Source organism: Trichechus manatus, unplaced genomic scaffold (assembly GCF_000243295.1).
Source record: "Trichechus manatus latirostris isolate Lorelei unplaced genomic scaffold, TriManLat1.0 scaffold00002, whole genome shotgun sequence".
Classification (NCBI taxonomy): domain Eukaryota; kingdom Metazoa; phylum Chordata; class Mammalia; order Sirenia; family Trichechidae; genus Trichechus; species Trichechus manatus.
Genome location: NW_004443938.1, coordinates 27,330,891 through 27,351,220, shown reverse-complemented (window position 1 = coordinate 27,351,220; position 20,330 = coordinate 27,330,891). Strand labels below are relative to the sequence as shown.

The 20,330-nt window shown below is 39.0% G+C and overlaps 1 protein-coding gene across 12 annotated transcripts in view; it reads left to right on the top strand.

Annotated features, from left to right (window-relative positions):
* UTRN (utrophin) overlaps positions 1 to 19,570 on the top strand; it is a 627,344-nt gene extending 607,774 nt beyond the window's left edge. For 10 of the 12 annotated variants that reach the window (XM_023729352.1, XM_023729345.1, XM_023729384.1 and 7 more), the window contains 5 exons: positions 2,475 to 2,633; positions 3,426 to 3,666; positions 6,780 to 6,888; positions 8,099 to 8,191; positions 13,675 to 19,570. In XM_023729352.1, coding sequence (XP_023585120.1) covers positions 2,475 to 2,633; positions 3,426 to 3,666; positions 6,780 to 6,888; positions 8,099 to 8,191; positions 13,675 to 13,751 — 679 coding nt within the window. In that variant the 3' untranslated portion in view covers positions 13,752 to 19,570. The remainder of the gene's footprint in view (positions 1 to 2,474; positions 2,634 to 3,425; positions 3,667 to 6,779; positions 6,889 to 8,098; positions 8,192 to 13,674) is intronic. The other 2 variants (XM_004368852.2, XM_023729364.1) reach the window with 1 other exon arrangement.
* The last annotated feature ends 760 nt before the right edge of the window (positions 19,571 to 20,330 follow it).

The following is a 20,330-nucleotide window of genomic DNA, read 5'->3' as shown; positions in this document are numbered from 1 at the left end:
GCTTAGTAGGGGCTCAGTGCCCATTCCCTTCTCTGGCCGTCATCCTTCTAAACCAAGGAACAAGCATGGGGTCCTTGCAGAGGCTCCTTCACTTATTTCCCACTGATGCTGCACTTTTTTAGGGAAAACAAACCAACCCATAGCCATTGAGTCGATTCTGACTCATAGCGACCCTATAGGACAGAGTAGAACTGCCCCATAGGATTTCCAAGGAGCAGCTGGTGGATTCGAACTGCTGACCTTTTGGTTAACAGCCAAACGCTTAACCACTGCACCACTAGAGCTCCTTTTTTAGGACAGGAAATCAAAATAAGATGCCTTAGCTTACTTCAATCTGTATCCCATCCGTGGTCCTTATTTCCAGTTTCTAACTGGGTTGTAAGGGCCCCTCCCTTGTTTTTAAAATCATTTGATGGATGCAGGAAGGGGATGTTAGGTATCAATGTTGTGATCTCATCCAAGTCTGTACCAAAACCAAAAACCAAACCCGTTACTATCAAATTGATTCTAACTCATGACATAGAACTGCTCCATAGGGTTTTCCTGGTCATAATCTTTACGGAAGCAGAACACCAGGCCTTTCTTTTGCAGCTCCACTGGGAGTTTGAACTGCCACCCTTTCGTTAGTACCTGAGTGCAAACTGTTTGTGCCACCCAGGGACCTCATCCAAGTCTATAACCTTTATTAAAAAGATAGATAGATAGCTTTATTGATAAAAAGAAACAAAATAAATCAACAAGTATCTCATTTGAACCTTCGCTTTGGCTGTTTGACAAGCATAATGCTCACTTTTCCTCGTTTGCTTCATTGTGTCTCTCTGATCTCAATGCTCAGGATATACCTTTTCTAAGAATTCGCTAACTCAGATGCAATTTCAAGCCCCTTCTTTATCAAAGTAAACTGTGATAACACAAGGGTCAGGTGTTGAAATCAGACTCACAAGAATCAGAGATCTAACTCAGTATCAAGTGTTGCTAATAAGTTCAAGGGTACAAGTAATTGCAAGGCAGGGATGAGCGAGAGAGGTCTAGGACTGTGAGTGCCACTCACCAGATCCTTTCTTGCTGCATTAGAGTGTGTTCCGAGCCTAGTGTAACGGGCAAGGTCTCTGAGGGTTCTACGCAGTCACGTCCCTTCCACAAAGAGGAGCTGATTCATCATGGACGATTTCCATTTTATACTCTGATAGCTGCATACCTTATATGATGTTTTCCAGGGAGCCCTATCCTGTAAATCCATAGGCTTCAAGATCTGTTTTCAAAACCCATCAAAACAGACTAGGTACACTTTGCTGAAAGCATTCCATAGCAGGACTCTCTCCTGCTAGCATTAGCCAAGAAGTCTGTCATTTTTATGTTTATAAGTCATAAATCCCTGACTATATAATTTGTGCTGGCTTATTTAAATAAAAGAATATATGGATGATAGACCCCCATCCTCCAAGTTCTCCCTCGTAAAGCAAGAAAAGGAATTCTAGGCCTCCTGATAAGCATTTTCTTCCCATAAACCTATCGACTTGGTCTACTTTGTTACGCTTCTGCTAATGTCAGTTATTAGATTTGAGCACATCATTGATATGTCTACTTCTTTAGACAAGAAAGTAGAACCAAGTGAACTGAACGTAGTTTCTTGTTTTAATGCACAAGGATTGATCCTAGAAATAACATGCTGATAATATCAAGTAAAATATCTGAATAGATTTTATATGTCTATACCTATTATTTTGGCTGAATTATTTTTTAAATAAAAGAATGTATGGATGATAGACTCCATCCTATGGGTTACAAAGCATTACAAAGATCCTTTCAACCAAATGTTAAAGATAGTGGAATTAGCCTGTTATTAATCAATAGTCTTTTAATCTCCTCTTTTGGCATTAATTATTGATCTTACCTGTGGTATCCTTATATTAACTTTCTCTTATCCTTTATGTTATGTTTAATGCACATACACAATCAGATGAATATGACAGCACTGGTGGTTCAGTGGTAGAATTCTTACCTTCCATGTGGGTTCGATTCTCCGTCAGGGCATCTCATGTTCGGCCACCACCCATCAGTGCAGGCTTACGTGTTGCCATGATGCTGAACAGGTTTCAGCAGAGCTTCTAGCCTAAGATGGAGTAGGAAGAAAGGACTGGAGATCTACTTCCAAAAATCAGCCAGTGAAAACTCTATGAACCATCACAATGGTCCAATCTGCAACCCATCATGGAGATGGCACGCAACTGGGCAGCGTTTTGTTCCATTGTGGTGGGGTCACCACGAGCCAGGGGCTGACTCAATGGCAGCTAACAACCACAACAACAATAGATGAATCGCTTCCTAAAATTTTAAAGGGCACGTCATGGAGACACTCAACTATAAGGCAAACTAAGCCCGGCAATCATCTGATCATTACTATTTTCACCTCCTTTACATCCAGAGACATCCTGAGGTCCAGACATGAGTCTCTGTGTTTCCTTTGTTCCCAGGGAGGATGAGCATGCCCTCATCCAGCAGTACTGTCAGACGCTCGGAGGAGAGTCCCCCATGAGCCAGCCTCAGAGCCCTGCGCAGATCCTGAAGTCGGTAGAAAGGGAAGAACGAGGAGAACTGGAGCGGATCATTGCTGACTTGGAGGAAGAACAAAGGTATGCTAAACCTGGAAGAATAAAATATGTCTTCCTGGAAAAGCTTCTTAATGAAATGTCTCTAATATTCACTTCAACATGACCCCTACCTATTCCCTTTTTGGAATGACTGTCTAAGGACTGTGGTGGGGTCAGAGTTGTAGGGAACATGAATGAGCTGGGGTGTAGGCTGCAGATTATAGTGGCATTTGGGGGTTCACTGATAATGCCTATTAAAGCTTAAAGCTATGATTCTGTTCCCGCTTGGACGTCTGACTGTTAGTAAATGCTCATACTTAAGCGGAAATAACTAGCATGAGCTAAATTTGGATCCCATAGACATACAGTGAAACCTGTGAGAGCTGGAACTCAACAGGACTGCCTTGTTTTTCCAGGTCTCGCAAGTTTTCTGCCTTTTACAAGGTGCAGTCTTACCACTTTTCTATGGCTCATTTTCGTGGAAAATATTTCAGTTTTCCCTCTCTGGCAGGTTTCCATCTTACACAGGTTCTGGCTTTCGCAGGTTTTTCTGTGCTTGGATGAGTTCTTGGGTGGCTCAGACCATTAAGGGCTCTACTCCTAACCAAAAGATTGGCAGTTTGAAACCACCCAGAGGTGCCTTGGAATACAGGCCTGTAGACTTGCTTCCAGAAGGTCACAGCGTTGAAAACCCTCTGGAACACTGTTCTACTCTGCTTACATGAGGTCGTCACGAGTCAGAATTGACTTGACGGCAACTAACAGCAACACACGCATTTGGAGAGAAGACAGTGGACACAATATTAATTCTGGTTTTTTCCTTTTATACATTAGGAATCTGCAGGTGGAATATGAACAGCTGAAGGAGCAGCACCTTAAAAGAGGGCTCCCTGTCAGTTCACCCCCAGACTCTGTTGTATCTCCCCATCACACGTCTGAGGATTCAGAACTCATAGCAGAAGCAAAGCTCCTCCGGCAGCACAAAGGTCGGCTGGAGGCGAGGATGCAGATTTTAGAAGATCACAACAAACAGCTGGAGTCTCAGCTCCACCGACTTCGACAGCTGCTGGAGCAGGTAGGATGTGCAGAATACAGCGCCCTATTCCCCACGCTGCCTGTACCAGAGGCTTGGTCTGGGTGTCAGGAGACAGGTCCACCTTACATTTCTCAGCCTTTTAAAATGTGCACATTCAATCCTGAATGGCACAAAAATGTGTTTATTAATGATAAGGATTTTTTTTATTTTATCGTGCCTTTGGTGAAACTTTACGGCACAGATTAGTTTCTCATTCAAAAATGTATACACACATTGTTTTGTGACATTGGTTGCAGTCCCCACATTGTGTCAGCATGGTGGTGAGGATATTTTAAGATAGAAGCTTCCATTCTTCTTTAACACTCAAAGCTATCTTAGCTCTGAAGAGTTTGAGGAAAAAGATCCTATAACATACATCTGCAGGAATTACATATAGGGTACATCTGTGGAACTTAAAGGGATGGAAGCCACCAGAAGGCTTCATTCTAAATCCTGTCTTACTGTGAGCTAAGAACACTGACTCCAGGAACCCTGCTTTCTGTCTTCAAGAAATTAAGTGACAGATGTTTATTAATTTGCTACCACTAATTCCTAACATTGGAGCCCTGATGGTGAAGTGGTTAAGAGCTCAGCTGCCAACCAAAAGGTCAGCAGTTCGAATCCACCAGCCACTCCTTGGAAACCCCATGGAGCACTTCTACTCTGTCCTATAGGGTCGCTATGAGTCGGAATCCCCTCAACGGCAACGAGATTTTTTTGTTTTGTTTTGTTTTTTTAATTCCTAACACTGAGCCGTGTTTTATAGCAGTTGCTTTCAAACTTTCATGACAATAAGTAATACAGTTTACAATATGATAAATACATACATGTATGTTAAATACAAAACAATTCTCGCCCTTAGAGAAGGATGCTGTCTCTTATTTTCTATTCTTTTTCCTTTCTTCGGTCTTTCCCTCCCTTTTTCTTTCATCTGTCTCTCTTACTTTATACTGCTTAGGACCTACTAAATTGATTTTATAATTTACCAATGGGTTATAGCCTATAGTTTTCAAAATGTGTCCTCTAGCATATCAAAGGGACATCAGAAACAGTTCCTGCCTTTCTGGTGCCTGCAGTCTTGCTAGGGACCAAAGAAGGACATGAGCAAGACAGTATCTTATATAAAGACACAATGCACCATAGGAAATGACGTACTTGATTACACTGAGCAGTCAGAGAACAGGAGTCTGTCAGAGAACTAGTCATGACGATGCATTTGTAGCACGTATAAGTAGTGCAGAACCTAAGCTGCAGGTACAGTAACCCCAGCAAAAGGGCCTCGAACTTTTTCTCTCTCGAAAAGTCCCTGACTTCAGCCTTCATGTCATCTATTGCCTTTCTCTCTGCCTGTGCAATGTGGCACCCCTAGGCAGTGTAGCAGGAATGTCTTTCTCCAGAATTATTTATTGAATCAAAGTCAGAAACAACTTTCCCTCCAAGGATTTTTTCATCTTTTAGAAAACCAGCCCTTCACAGTCACTATCAGTGTCCTTTAACTGGTCGGAATCATTGAAAACATTGTCATTTCTGCAGCATCTACCCTGTGGGCCATAGGTGTGACCATATACTTTTCTATATGTCTATCATCATCTCAGAGTTGCTCTGTTTTGGGGAAGGGCTACTTCAGGGCCTCCAAAGTTTACGTCATTAAACAATAATGGGATAATAGTTCTCTAAGCGTTGTCCAAGCCCCAGCTTCCTATAAGTCCCCAGAATGTTCAATTCTTACATCAGTGCCAGCCATATGACATTGAAGATATTACATTGTTAGTTTTTGTGACTTCGAAGGTTCTGAATGGTACCTGTGTAAGGGATTAATTTTCCCTTAAAATCTCTTGTTTAGAATATGAAGTGTTAGTGTTAACAACCTGGTACAGAGATAGAATTGCTGAGGAAAGAAGCTAAGTTTTGTTTGGCATCGGTTGTTGATGTTCTTCAGAGAGCTAAAGGTCCTTCTCTCGCTCTTACCTCCCACTCTCTCTATCCCATTAGGCAGCGCTACCTAATGGCTCATGTGCCTTCTGAATCACCCAGTAATGCTTTTAGAGACAGCTGATATCTAAATGGCTCTGTGTATCCCAGACTCTAGAGCTCTTATCTCCTCTTAATGATTTAGCCTGAATGCCAGAAGTAGATGGAAAATTCAACTCTGGTAGTAAAAACTGGCAAAAACTACCAGACTTCAACTAACATAGATTTAATGGGAAAATCTGCATCAGAAACCTTGTAATTTTTGCATTCCTTAAACAATGAATTGTACTTTCTAATTTGATCATATACTCGTCAATGTATGCGTCGCCATTTCAAAGATTTGTTCCAGAGTGCATTTACAAAGCGCTTACCAGGTGTCGGGCTATTCCAATCGCTTTAGGAATACTAATTCATTACCTCCCTCACAAAGTCCTGTGAGAACGGGTACTATTATCATCATCCCCATTTTATAGATAAAGAATCCGAGACACAGAAGGTTAAATGGTTTGCTCAGAATTACACCATTTCTGGGTGGCAGAGTTGGAATTTGAATCCAAGCAATCTGAATCCAAAATCATGCTCTTAACTACTCTCCACTATTGCCTTCAAATATGGGCTGTGATTTTGAAACTGGATACGTTTACTACATTAGAATAGGTCCCTGGGTGGTGTGAGTGGTTTGCACTTGTCAACTAAGCTAAAGGTTGACAGTTTGAACCTACCCAGTGGTGCCACAGAATAGAGGCCTGGCAACTTGCTTCTGTAAAGATTTCGGCAGTTGTATTCTCTAACACATGGGGTTGCTAGGAGTCAGAATCAACTCAATAGCAAGCGGTACTGTATTAGAGACTGGGCTGATATTTTTAAGATTGATATAACGTGTTTGTAAATGAAATTGACATTGACAAATACAGCTGGCATTATAACCAGCAAATCCTTCAAAGGGCTTAGGTGAAAGGAGAGGGCCATTTGGTACTAGTACATCCATCCAACTGATGTTAAACTGTATTTAAAAATGTCAGAAAGCAAACAACTACATGATTTAATCACACATGGTGGGGAAGGTGAAGTTAACAAGGCAGTGATTTCCCTAATAGTTATTTGAACCGTTGCTCTGCTTTATCCTCTGAATGTGACTGCAGCCTGAATCTGATCCCCGAATCAATGGCGTCTCCCCCTGGGCTTCCCCTCAGCATTCTGCACTGAGCTACTCGCTTGATCCGGATCCTGGCCCACAGTTCCAGCAGGCAGGTCAGTGTCCCCAGGCACAGCGGCTCCAGTCCCATCTGTGGTCTGCCATTTGTTTTTTATCATAAAGAGCATTCTTACGCACTGGCACCTTAGAGCATAAAGGAGTTTTATTTTCTCTTTGGTCTCAAATAAATACAAATCCATCTGAGCAATATAAAATTTTAGAATAATTAGCTATAACACAACTTGCTTATAATATGTAGTAGTGGATTGACTTTTAGTGAAAAGAAGAAAAAACTACACTTTCTTTTGGGATGAGTCAGAGTCTTTAATTTTTTTATTTGCCTTAAGACTGAGTCTCTTTTTAATAATTTATTTTATGGCTCTAACATTTAATATTTGTACATATTTGGAATATAATACAAAAGACAGTTATACAACATATTGTCATATTGTGGATCTGTGAACTCTTTAGTCCGTTTGCTCCATCCACGTCCCTGCAAACGTTGCTGCCCTCTCCAGCCCCCCTCTAAGGCAGAGGTCCCACCCAGACTGTCATCAGTCACAGTGGGGACCTGTCATTGCTGCATTGAAAGTCTCTGTACCGGGCACTCAGAAGTGACATTTTGTTACTGATGAAATTCAAGTTCTAGAATTCTACTGTGGGCCATATACTTTAACCAACTTAATTTGTTTGTGAGATATTTTTTAATACATGAATCAGAAGAACCAAACTATTAATATTATTGCAATAATTTTTTAAATGAGAAAATTGTTTAACTATTCCTTTTAGGAAAACACACACACGCGCACACCTAAGTAAAAAAGTATGTTAAGATAGCTTGACTTTTATGGCAGGTTAAGCTAGTCTGTGCTGAAGGCTCCAAAGAGAAAGAAGGAAGAAAAAGGGAATTGATGATAGAATGTTTTTCTCATATGAAAAAAGTTATTTGAAATGTGAAATAACAGATTTCCAATGAATAAACTGAAATGATGTAACTGCATGACTTACTTTTCATGCTTGTATATTCCCCTTGTCCATGGATTCTTTCTACTCAAACATCCAGCACATTTTAATTACATAAAATTGATATTACCAACAAATGAACATGAATTTTTTCTTTTTCATTTCTCCCTAAAGTTGTCATTTTCAATGAGAGATATTTTCACATTGATATGTGGTAGTAGTATTTTCTCCTGAAGTTGGTTTTATTAGGAAGCTGGACATTGATTTCAGGATGTGTGTTGTTTTTTGCTCTTGCTGTCACAGCGGCTGAGGACTTGTTGGCGCCACCTCATGAAACCAGCACAGACCTCACTGAGGTCATGGAGCAGATCAACAGTACATTTCCATCTTGCTGTAGTGAGTACGAAAGATCATAAGCCCACCGCTATGCTTTTTCTTTCTTTTTTTCTTTTCCTGCATGGTATACTTTGCCTTCTTTGGTAAGATAACAAAAACGTCTATTAGAAATAGGCTTGAATATTATTTGAAAATAAGTCAAACCTTATATGTGTTAACAAAGAAAATGAAGCTTAACTGAGATACCATCACTTCACTGGGACACAGTGACACTGTGATCCTGCTCTTTGAGATTTTCATGAGTGACAGAAATGCCTTATGAGTGACAAAATGAAGGCAGTTGAAATAATAAGTCTGTTTTTAAAAAGCAATGATCCTCCTCAATGCAAGCTACACTAAGAAAAGCGTATTATTTCAAAGAAGAGCGTTTAGTGGCATGCCAAATAAGGCATGAAAATAGCCTTTTCTAATGTAATTCCCTCTCTTTTCTTCAGATATTATTACCTGATGTCATCAGATTCAGTTGCAGAAAGGGGTTATTTCCAGATTTTCCTTTTTTTCCCTAATGGTTTCTTTTCTCGTGAAATGAGATAGTCATTGTAGAAAGGCCAAACAATTTAAGGCATCACACATTATGACCCTGTGAATTTTCCATATGAACAAACGAGAGCCAGAAAATACCCAAATAAAAACAGTCCAAATCCAAGGGGGAAATTATATCATGATTCTTGTGTATTGATATTTTTTCAAACATTTGGTCCTGAGTATCTTGCTGTCTTGTAATTTCTGCTGAAATTACCTAAAATACTTCTGCTATTTCAAACAGACACAGTTTACTTTTGTATACATGCACACTACTTAATGCCACAATTATATTTTAAATAATCTCTTAAAGAATGTGAAGGTATTATTTATAATTTTAGGGTGATTTCCTCTCAAACTGATTTTAAATCTAAGCAGTGGTGAAAGCACTGGACTGCTAACCAGAAGGTCAGTGGTTTGAAACCACCAGTGGCTCAACAGGAGAAAGACATCACAGCCTGCTTCTGTAGAGATTTACAGCCTTGGAAACCTTATGGGGTTGCTTTGAGTCGAAACTGACTCGATAGCAGTGGGTTTGGTTTTTTTGGTTTTATGTATCATATAAAACCAAACCAAGCCTGTTGCTGTCAAGTTGATTCTGACTCATAGTGACCCTATAGGACAGAGTAAAACTGCCTCATAACATTTCCAAGGAGCGGCTGGGGGATTTGAACTGCCAAGCTTTTTTGGCTATCGGCCGAACCCTTAACCACTATGCCACTAGGGCTCCATGTATCATATATCATATACATATATAAGGTCCCTAGGTGGGACAAATGGTTTGCACTTGACTACTAACTGAAATGTTGGCAGTTCAGATCCACCCAGCAGTGTAGAAGAAAGGCCTAGTGATCTGCTTCCCTACAGATCACAGCTGAGAAAACCCTGTGGACTAGTTCTACTCTGTACAACGTGAGGTCGCCATGAGTTGAAATTGACTCAACGGTAATGAGCTTTTGTTTGTGTGTGTGTGTGTTATACACGGCCACTCATCTCACCTTTTTCCATTCTCTCCTCATAAAATACCATCCTAAATGAGGAAAAAGATATCAGGGAGTGTAGATATATTGACTTCATTAAAAATTATCCTTTATTGTACGTTACTGTACAGTTTACAAAATGCCGTCATTAACAAGAAGTGAAAATAACTATTTAAAATATATTCATCTCTGAATTTTTGGAAATATTTGCCTATGGATCTATTGTAGTTTCCAGAAGGACATAAATATAAGTATTTATATTTATGAATATGTCATTTTCTAGATTATTATTTGTAATTCAGCTATTCTGCTTCTTAGAGTTTGCTGAATCTTATTTCCTGTGTGTCAATCCCCACGGTCACCCCCTAAAAAATGAATGTGTACGTGTGCACACACATACACACATGCACACTTTTTTGGCCCTAGAGCGTCTCACGAAAGCTTATGAGGGTTAATCTAAGCCCACATGTTGTTGGATTATTTTCTAGGCTCTGTAATCTCCATAATAGATGAACAGATTTAAATCCCTTCTATCAACTATATTTCAAAGTTGAATTTTTTTTAAGGGTTGTGGTTCTGACTTGTATGTTATTTAATGGCTAGATAAAAACCTCATCATAGTATTTGTAAGTCAGAGTTTCAAAATGAAATTTCTACATAAAGTTACGTTTTAGTTCAGTTCACACCAAAATACATGAATAATTAGTTAAGAACAAATTCTGTAAGTCAAAGTCCATTTAGAAGCCTTTATTTAAATGTCATGGTGGACATTTTCAATTTAAAAGTCAGTTGGCAGTGAATGCTAGGATGGGAAATATGTTGAAATATATGCCTTGTAGTGAATATAAAATGTATAATTTCCATATTAAAATTTTTACACTAAAAGTTCAGGATGTGTCTTTTTTTTACAAGGTCAGTTTTCTAAAGCAGTTACTCAAATCTTTCTCAAGGCATATTCTGATATCGAGACATTGTAAAAGACTGATCTATGTGATGTTTTAAAAGAGAATGTAATTTAAAACTTAAATTATAATTATAGGACAAAAGGAATTTTAAGAGGTAAGTTCGATCATCTCATTTATAGCCTCTCTTTGAAGGCAAGTGTAAAATTCCTGTTGGTAGGAAATCTTATTAGCTATTAATGTATATGAGTATATACCTTAAACGGGACGCACAGCTCAGAGGTTTAACCTCTTGCTTGCATTGCTGCTGCCTTCACCTGTGTCATTCTCAGTTGGGAGAGTGGGGTATGGAACCCAGAGATTCCTCGGTGAGAACCTGGCTTTGTGTTCTCATAGTCTGATGTTTTTACATTCACAGATATTGATAATATTTATAGTTTTGTGTGTATGAGCTTTATTAGCCACGTGTTAGTCTGAAGAGCTCAAGTTCTGTTATTACTTTGCCCAACATGGTATTTATAGTCCATGTTTTGTTTTGATAATATAAAAATCCCCAAGATAGAGACAGTTTCCATGAAAATAAGGGGCTTAATTTATAAAATTGACACTTGTTATTAAATGCCCCTTAAAAACATTAAATCTTTTAAATTCGGTGCAGAGTAGAAGTGAGCACCTGACATAGAGTTGGTGCCCAATGCACGTTCCTGAACTGAATGAATGGTTACATTTTCTAATTGGGAAGACTTGGTTGTTGAAGCTTTCCCAGATAGTATTCAGAAGGTTCTGTAGAATTCATTTGTTTTGCTGCCCCTTTTAAGTTGCTCAGCTAGCAGGTATTTTTAATAAGCCTTTCACATTCGCAAAGCTTACTGAGCACCTTTGGAGGATTTATCTGAGCAAATCGGATTGGCACCTTCCCAATGCGAAGCCAATCCCTTGAGCCCCTGTAACTAATGAGAACTTTAAAATTACTTGTCACCAGCAGACAATGAATTGATCTGCACATTAATCTTGACTTTTGACCCGTTGTGGATTAAAACTTAGCATGGCCGCAGTGAATCGCCACTCCTGGCAATCTTGGAATTAAAATGAAGCTATTCGTAAATCCTAATTGCACGAATTGCCTACTTAAACGTGGCATTTTTTTCACAGTGTCTAAATATTTTGCACATAACTTTTTTTTTTATGCCTCCGTCTTGAAGTAATATCCCAGTTGGCCCTGATTGCATCCTTGAATTATAGCCTTTTAAAGTCTTCTTTTAGTTATTTATGTTGAGTTTCAGAGCAGAGAGGTATTTCCATCTCTTCCTGACAAAGAGTTAATGAAGGGAATGTAATTATACTCCTGTTAACCAATATACCTGCTACCATTTCCACTGACTACTGGAATCTTTTTTTTTTTTAATTGTAAAATATTCTGTCAGTTTTTTCATATGTACCATTCAAATGTACAGGATTCTAGTAATAAGCTGGGTATTTTTTTTCCTAATAGACCAAATTATCTTGGACCCCCAGCCTTGTTTTCACTGTGAATTAGCTATGTTTATTAAATTTGAGTGATAGCTATCTAAAACTGAAAACATAATACAATGCAATAATTTCCTGATTTACTTTTAAAATATATGATTTGTTCAGGGCAGTACCCATAGCCTTGTATTTGATAAAAAGCTGTAGGTTTAAAATGTTGGTTTGGAGCAAGAGGGATTAAACTTCTATCTAGGATTTGGCTATTTGTTATATTTGTTACTTACGATAGAAGCGTAACTGTCTCTTTTATAAAAAGAGTGTAAACCCATGGTATAGTGAATAATAATGCAACTAAGCTGCTTTGCACACCTGGTAGCAGTAGGCTTGTTTTAGCCTGATTTTTCCCCGAATACTGGGGCACACACTTTCTCTCCAGACATTGTAGGAAGGTCACCTTTCACACCTTTTCTTTCTTTCTCACAAAGCTTCAGGCAGCCACTGTGTGGTCACTGGTGTCTTTTTTTTTTTACCCCCAAGATAAAAAATGGGACATGAAATGGGTACAACATTCAACATGACTAAGGATTATTCATATTTGACCCAGAACAGATACTGCCATTATTGTGGGGCAGAACTCTTTTTTTTCCCCCTAAATTGAGCACAAGACAATCGTTTTAGGAGTATGCAGTGAAAGGAGGAGATGAAAAAGCGAGCCTTGGAGGAGAGATTTGGTAGTTGCTGTCCTGGAGAGGTTTATCAGGATGGCTTGCCTGTCCCTGGGCACTGGGACCAGGAAGGAATCAGCTACACTGGTGCAAAGGCAAATTAGACACCTGACTTCTTCGATCCTGCCCCAGGCACTAGTATTAACCTAAGTGCCCAAAAGACTGCTTAAGATTAGACCAACCATGTCCTTGATGGAGGGGGTCCCTGGGTGGTGCAAACGGTTAACACACTCGCCTGCTAACCAAAAGGTTGGCAGTTCGAGTCCACCCAGAGGCACCTCAGAAGAAAAATCTGGCAATCTACTTCCGAAAAATCAGCCATTGAAAGCCCTGTGGGGCACAGTTCTACTCTGACACACATGGGTCACCATGAGTCAGATCAACTCGACAGCAACTGGTTTCCTTGATGCAAGCTTGGCTCCATCTTCCCAATCTTTGGGACAAGGGTGACAGAAACTAAAGACTCACACCCCTTTGTTTTCCTAATGGCAACTGGTCAGAATTTGTACTATTTAGTAAAATCTACAGAACTTCAACAAAATAGACATGGTAAGATTTAAATATGACATTTTGATGTATTTTTGCAAAACTGCTCACTGAATGCTTTAGTGTGTGTTTATTTGAAAGAGACAGCATACGTTTTACATATTTTGGTAGAATTTTTGTATCTTAAAGCACATGGGATATGAGAAATCTAGCGTTTGTTAAAGCATTATTACCTGTACCTCCTCCCCGCTAAAAATTTCTTATTAGCTTCCATTTAACAGCTGGGCTATTATCTTACTCTGAGTGGAGTGGTTCATTCCACACTTTTGCACCCCTGAAAACATATAACCAGCAAAGCAACAATACATCCTTCAATTGATTTCTTTTGTTTTCTCTTTCAGCAAATCTCCCCAGCAGGCCACAGGTAAGACTGAATGAGTTGACTGACTCGAATGTTGCTGATCATAACCTTGACTAAACAGATTAGCTACCATTGATTTTACAGCTGCTTTATTCTCCACATCAATAAAAAAACCGCCTTGACATTAAAATGCTAGTTGATTCAGTACAAGTTTCTCAGTCTAGGGAGGGGTCCTTTCAAAGCCAGTTCTTCCAGATGCCAAAAATACCATGTACTTGATCCTTTGTGTTTTAACATCTTTTTAATGGCATTATATATGCTGTGCATGGGATCAAACATACCAAAGACCACAAACATGGCACAGGACCAGGCAACGTTTTGCTCTGTCACACATAAGGTCACCAGGAGTCAGCAACTAACAACAACAGATACTGTGCAGAGTACCCAGGATAAATATGGCCAGCCACTATTCTCCCAAGTACCTACCTGAAGTAACTAGCACAGAAAATTGACTTTAAAAAATTAACTGGTACCACAAACATGGTTTTATTACTTGTACGGGGAGAAAAAGCTTCAATTTTGTATTTAAAGATTTGTTGAGAACTGTTGACAGCTATACCCTTGTGACGCTCAGTATTTTCCTTATCAGTTACTCTTAGTAATAGCGTGTCACAAAGCTGTAGGAGATCTTTGGAGAACACTTTCTTTGGTGAACTTGATTATTAATCTTTTTTTGAAACAGTGAATCTTCTGAGTCAAATTGTCTTATTGGCAAGGGGGCCCAGGATCTTAACGAGAAGCACAGGCAACCCATCTTTAGTAACACAAGGGAAGGCAAGGGTGTATGAAGTAGACTGTGGATGTGGTGGTGAGTTTCTTCATAGTGGATCTAGGGAAGCTAGGACTTCAGCAGGGAGTGAGGCTCTAGAGGAGGTGTCAGAGGTGTGACGAGAGACTGGATGACATGCAATGGATGCTTGTAGATTAGGAGAGCAGATGGACTGGGGAAATAGAGTGAGATGACCAGGCAGCATTAATGGCCCACGTAAGGTGCTTGCTCATGAGTTTAATGTGAGACCGGTCTGCAGGGCTGTGTCTTGCTCTCTGGCCACATTCAACTGCATGAGTACAGGTACCGGAGTAGGCTGAGTATTGGATTTACCAGAGTTGAGGTTGTGGTTTTGGCCAAGTGAGTGCAGCAGTTCAGGGGAGGAACCAAGAGAGTTGAGGAAAGAGGCAGGAGAGTGATTTTAATGATTGACCCAGGCATTTAAACTGGGTGGTGAGAGGAGTGAAAACATTTCTGCTATGAGAGGTAGAAAAAGAGATGGTGGGATCAGTGGATTGTAATATCATCAGTTGATCAGTGGATATAAGCTGGAAAGATAGAAGTGGTTGTCAGAAGGTGGGATGGTTGAAATTGAAATGATGGAGGGGTTGCAAGTATTAGTAATCATCCCTAAGGAGAATGGAGGGCAGGATCATTGGAGGAGAGGAGTTAAGGAACCAAGAGACCAGAGAGCTGGAAGAATCATCCACATTGAAATCACTAAGATTTAAAAATAGCTTTAAAGTGGGTCGACAGTCCATGATGGTGAGCCGTTTCTTCTTTAAGAAATGAGGGAACATGACCCAAGGGGTCAGTTGGTAACTGCATCAAGGAGGGGTAGTGGGCAGTATTATCTGATGATCTAAGACTCAAAGCTGGGCATTTTTAGGGAGGAGAGAGGGAAAATGCCCTGGAAGTTGCAGTGAGAGATTAGGAAGAGGCTTAACCAGTGGATGAGGAGTGTGGGAGAAAAGCAGCCCTATGTGAGAGGTTATGGGGGAAACAGATGTTGAGATGCAGATGTTGGTTAGAGCAAGCAAGTAAAGGAAGACTTCAGCAGAACATTTGAAGATATGGGTTTTATAATGAAGGACCATATGATCCGTAGGGCACAGGGGAAGTCTTTCGAGAATTAGGACATGGGGACAGAATGAGGGATGTACAAGATCTCTATAGGAACAGGGTGTGGAAGGTAAAGGGTAACTGGGAGTCTGGAGCAGTTTATGATGGCCCATTGAAAACAAGAATAAAGGGCATGATGAGCTTAGTCCTGAGGGTCACCAGGTGAAGGCAAGCCTGTGAATGATGGGGCCAGAGAAGGGATAAGAAAAACTGCTTTTAAATTCTCAAACACTTCACAAACAAGTGGTTAGAACTTAAAACTGAAAGTAATCTTAGAGACCTCTCCCTCCTACTTTGTGTTTAGATTTGAAGAAATGGAGTTTAAAAAGAGCTAAATATATAGCTACTTAGTGGATGGAACAAACATCCGACTCACTGCAGGAGGCCCCTTTCTCCTCTTCCTCTTCTCTCTCCATCCCTTTTCTCTTTCTTTTCTTTCCCCTATAGTATGTCCCTTTTCTTTCCCTCAAAGCTGATCATGTGTTTTCTATCCCTTGAGTCCCGTGGAAATTCATGAAGAGTATATATTCCCCTGGATACTTTGCGTAGTCTCATATTTTTAGAATTCTGACACCTAAAATGAGAATTTGTGTGCCCTATTTCATCAGTACATCCAATTCTCAAGGGTGATAGAACACATAGAAATACTTTTTAAAAAATCCATTTAGTCTTTATTTTTTACATGAATTGGCACCAAGTCTTTTTTATTTTTTTACAGATATTAATATGTAACAACATGTTCCTTTCCCAGGTAGAATTAATTTCTCGTTTCTCTGTTCCCAAAGTACTTTGAACTGACTTTGGTTGGCCTTTTCTCATACAGCGTTGAATATGGGAGTGCATTGTTGAGATGTCTTTCATACCTCAGTACCCAGTAGTCCAGCACAATGCCTGGACCCCAGTGGGCATACCATCAATGCTTGTTGAGTTCTTGCTCCCTTTAACATGGCAGCAAAATGTTCAAAATCTAGAAGCAAGTTTCTGAAGAATACAAATTTGAATAGTAATGGCAAATGGAGAATAGGGGCTACGTGAGACTCAACATGAATTTGCTTCCTCTGGAAGACTTGGGAGGAAAATGGGCCCCTTGGGCAGCTTTTCCAAATAGTAGGAACACATTTCCAGGGGTGAGTAGGGCTTCATGCCAAATCCTCCACAACCTAAGGGGCAAGGACAGAGACAGTGTCTTTCCTGGGAGTCCTGAATAGCCTCTCCTAATTTATGAGGTGTGACCTGGTTTGGATTACTTTTTAATGATTTTAAAAAATATTTCCAACTCCAGAATACTTCTAAATGATCAACTATTTGACCTTCCCTTTGAAAGGTTTATGTTACTCCCGAGTGTGGCCCAGATTTATATCCTATCTTGCCTGTGGTCATTGTCCCCAGAACCTTTAACCATCACCGCTGTATACTATAGGATTATGATTCTTGTCTTGGGCTCTTCTCTTGAGCCCCAGCTGGTTGGAGTTGTAACGGTGTCAGGGTACCCCCTCTTCAGGAAGCCCCCCTTAGCGCCCTGGAAAGATACTAGGTTCTTGCACCAGCTGAATTCACTCACCATTGGTCTACATTTTAACTTGGGTTCCAACCTGGGCAAGAGAAAAGATTTCTAGACTTCCCTCCATATTGACTTCATTGACAAAAGCAGACTAGGTGACTCCAGGATGAGAAGGTCCTCATCCTGGGGAGCAAAAATCACATGTGAGTCAAAAGAGTACCCCTTTGGACTCAGCAAAGTAGGGTTTGACTAGTTCTGAGAGAAGCACTTCTATTTTCTTGCAGAGCTGATAGGCCTCTGCTACCTGTAATGGTTTATGTACATGTTGTCCTGACAGTGTTATTTTCCATTCCCACAGGCAATGTGAAGTAGTCATCCAGCCAACCAACATTTCCTGATGTTAACAGTATTACCCTTCTCAGCAAATGCCAATTCCAAGTTCCATTTAATCAGAAGCTGCATGGCTCTGTGAAATATGCTGTTGAGTGCGGACTGTGTGTTCTACTGAAGGAGTAAAACACTGACTATCCAAAGAGAAAAGGATATTTTGTTTTTATAATAACCATATATTATTGTTTTCTTCCCTTTCTATGCAACTGTAAATTAATGAACAGAGTGGTATTTGGAAATGGTAATACATTTGTCACTGATTTGTATAATGTATACAGCATTGGGAGCTTGGGTGGGGGCTTTCTAATACTCTACCTTCTTTTTAATAACCATGTCAAAAATTGCCTAAGAATTAGAAGAAAATTTTACATTTTTACATTCCTTCTGCTATTCATATTAACCTTGTACAATAACTTCATTTATTTTCTTCACTCTTTTACCATCACGTTTTGGTTATTTATAATTCATCAGCCATATGACCAAATAGATTTCCTATATTTGTTTTCATGATTTGGCCAAATTAATAAGTTCATATATTTCAGTCAACTATTATATATATATGAGGATTAGACTACAGTTCTGTGTATACCGTTTAACTTTATTTGAGATCCTACACTTACTTCTTTAGTGACCACTTGGATAACCACAATAAAAATCCTGTGGGCCTAAATGGCATTTTTATTGGGATTTTTTTTCTGTATTTTATTGCCCTGCACTATATCAGTAGGTCTTGACTTCTTTATTTATTTCATGTCCCGGTCTATATGAGAGAGGAGACTTAAAGCAGAATTATAATCTCAAAGGCCCTTTTACCAAAGGTTGCCCCATTAAGCATATTTTTATTTTGACATAGAAACAACTTTGTATACAACCTTTCCTAGGTCCCAGGTCTTGATTTTCATCAATAAATACACATCACACCTTTATGTAATTGTACTACCAGAGCATATCGTTGTATCAATTCCCTTTGAGGATATTTTTATCATTGTTATGTATTTTCAAGCCCTTTATAATACTTGAAACTCACAGTTACTTTCATTCTGAAAGAAGAGGTCAACAGATACAAATTTCATGCATATCTCATTTCACCTTTGTGAGTGAATGAACAGATGTTTTATTATCCCTAATTTGATCAACACATTTGCGAAAGATGTTTGTCAAAAGCCTATGTCACTGCTTCTATAGAAGAATGAAATTAATGCTTAGATAGTGGTACCCTGCCTATAGCTTTGAGTACATTCAATTAGGTATTTGGTTCAACTTCTAATTTAACATTTAATAGATTCAGTTTAAACATGTTATTTAATTACCAAATGTAAAGAAACCAAAAAAAAAGTCGAAATAATGTGTTTTGATTCCAGTGTCTGTGCTTTTAAAACATCTTTTGAAAGGACGTCTGCGCTTTGGGTTCTCTTTAGCTGGGATCTGGCTAGAAGGAGGCTTAAAGTTAGAAATTGCTATTCTTTTAGAATAGGTTGGGTGGGTTGGGGGGCGAGGGTGTCTATTTGCAGCATAGATATTTTGAGAAGAAAATTGTTTTATATAAGAGGAAAGCCATGATCACCTTTCTACCTCAGAGCCATCTTCATCCATTGCATTGGAAATAGCTTTATGCTGCTGTAGTCTGCAAAGTTTAGAGCTTTTATCAGGCCATATCATACCAAGAAAAGCACCTATTTAAAGAAAAAAAATCCCCGAACTCTGAACTCCGAGTTGTAGATTTGGTGTCTTCCGTGTTCTTACTTGGAGAAGTTCTGGATTAATGTTTTCTGCCTGTATTTGTCTGCAGAGTGTCCACTACTATTAAGAAACAACTCCTTAAAACACTACATTGTAACCTTCTTCTGAGTAACAATAAATAAAGAGAAATATATTGCAGTAATGACAAGAGGACATAAGTATGTAGTTCTTTTGAAGTATGTGGTAAAGAGCTAATCACAGACCGTCATCTAATCTGGTTACATGCTGTATTTTTCATCCTGATTAAAAGGAATTTTAACATGAGATGACTGATATTCCTCAGCTGTGTTCACCAATAGCATTCAAGTGTCAAATGTACCTTTATGAAAATAAAATAGCCCACATCTCGATAAATCTACATATTTCCTGCCTTTTCTTTCGTACATGCCAATATGTTCTCTTACCTTCCTTGTCTGTCTGTGTCTCTTCTCTCACATGTAGTTACATAGCTCTCCATTTCCTTTATAGATAGAAGGCTTATTGGTAGAAAAAAAATAATGTTGGATGTTAAAGAAATGTACATGAAACCTGTTGAGCCTTAAAAAAAATAAAAAACAAACCTAGACGCTATCAATTGCGTTTTAGTCAGTTACCCTTTCAAATCCACTTTTAGCCTCATGCTCTTAAATACTATGTTTTTTATATGTGCATTGGATTTTAGCCACTCTGGTTGATAGTAGGTTTAATCCATTTCTGAAACCATCCAGTGGGAAACAGCGTTGAAAATAATGTTACTTGATTCTAAAATAAATAGCTATTCATGAAATAGAAAAAAATCCCCAAAATATAATTTGTTAAAATAAAGGAAACTGATACATTTTGATGGCTGCACATTTTAAACATTCTGTCTACCTCAAAGTAATGTTCACATTAAGCATTCTTAAGGAAATAATTTGTTGAATTGGCAGTTGGAAGTGAGAACAAATGGAAAAGTTTTTATAGTTAAGCCTTCAGCTTATTACTTCTCTATATCATTCATATGTATAATATATGTGCATATATTGTGTGTATATACAATACATAGTATATATAGTGCATGTATATACTACATGTGCATGTACAGTGTGTATATACACTATATATGTTTTTTTTTTTTTCTTTTTTTTTTTTTTTT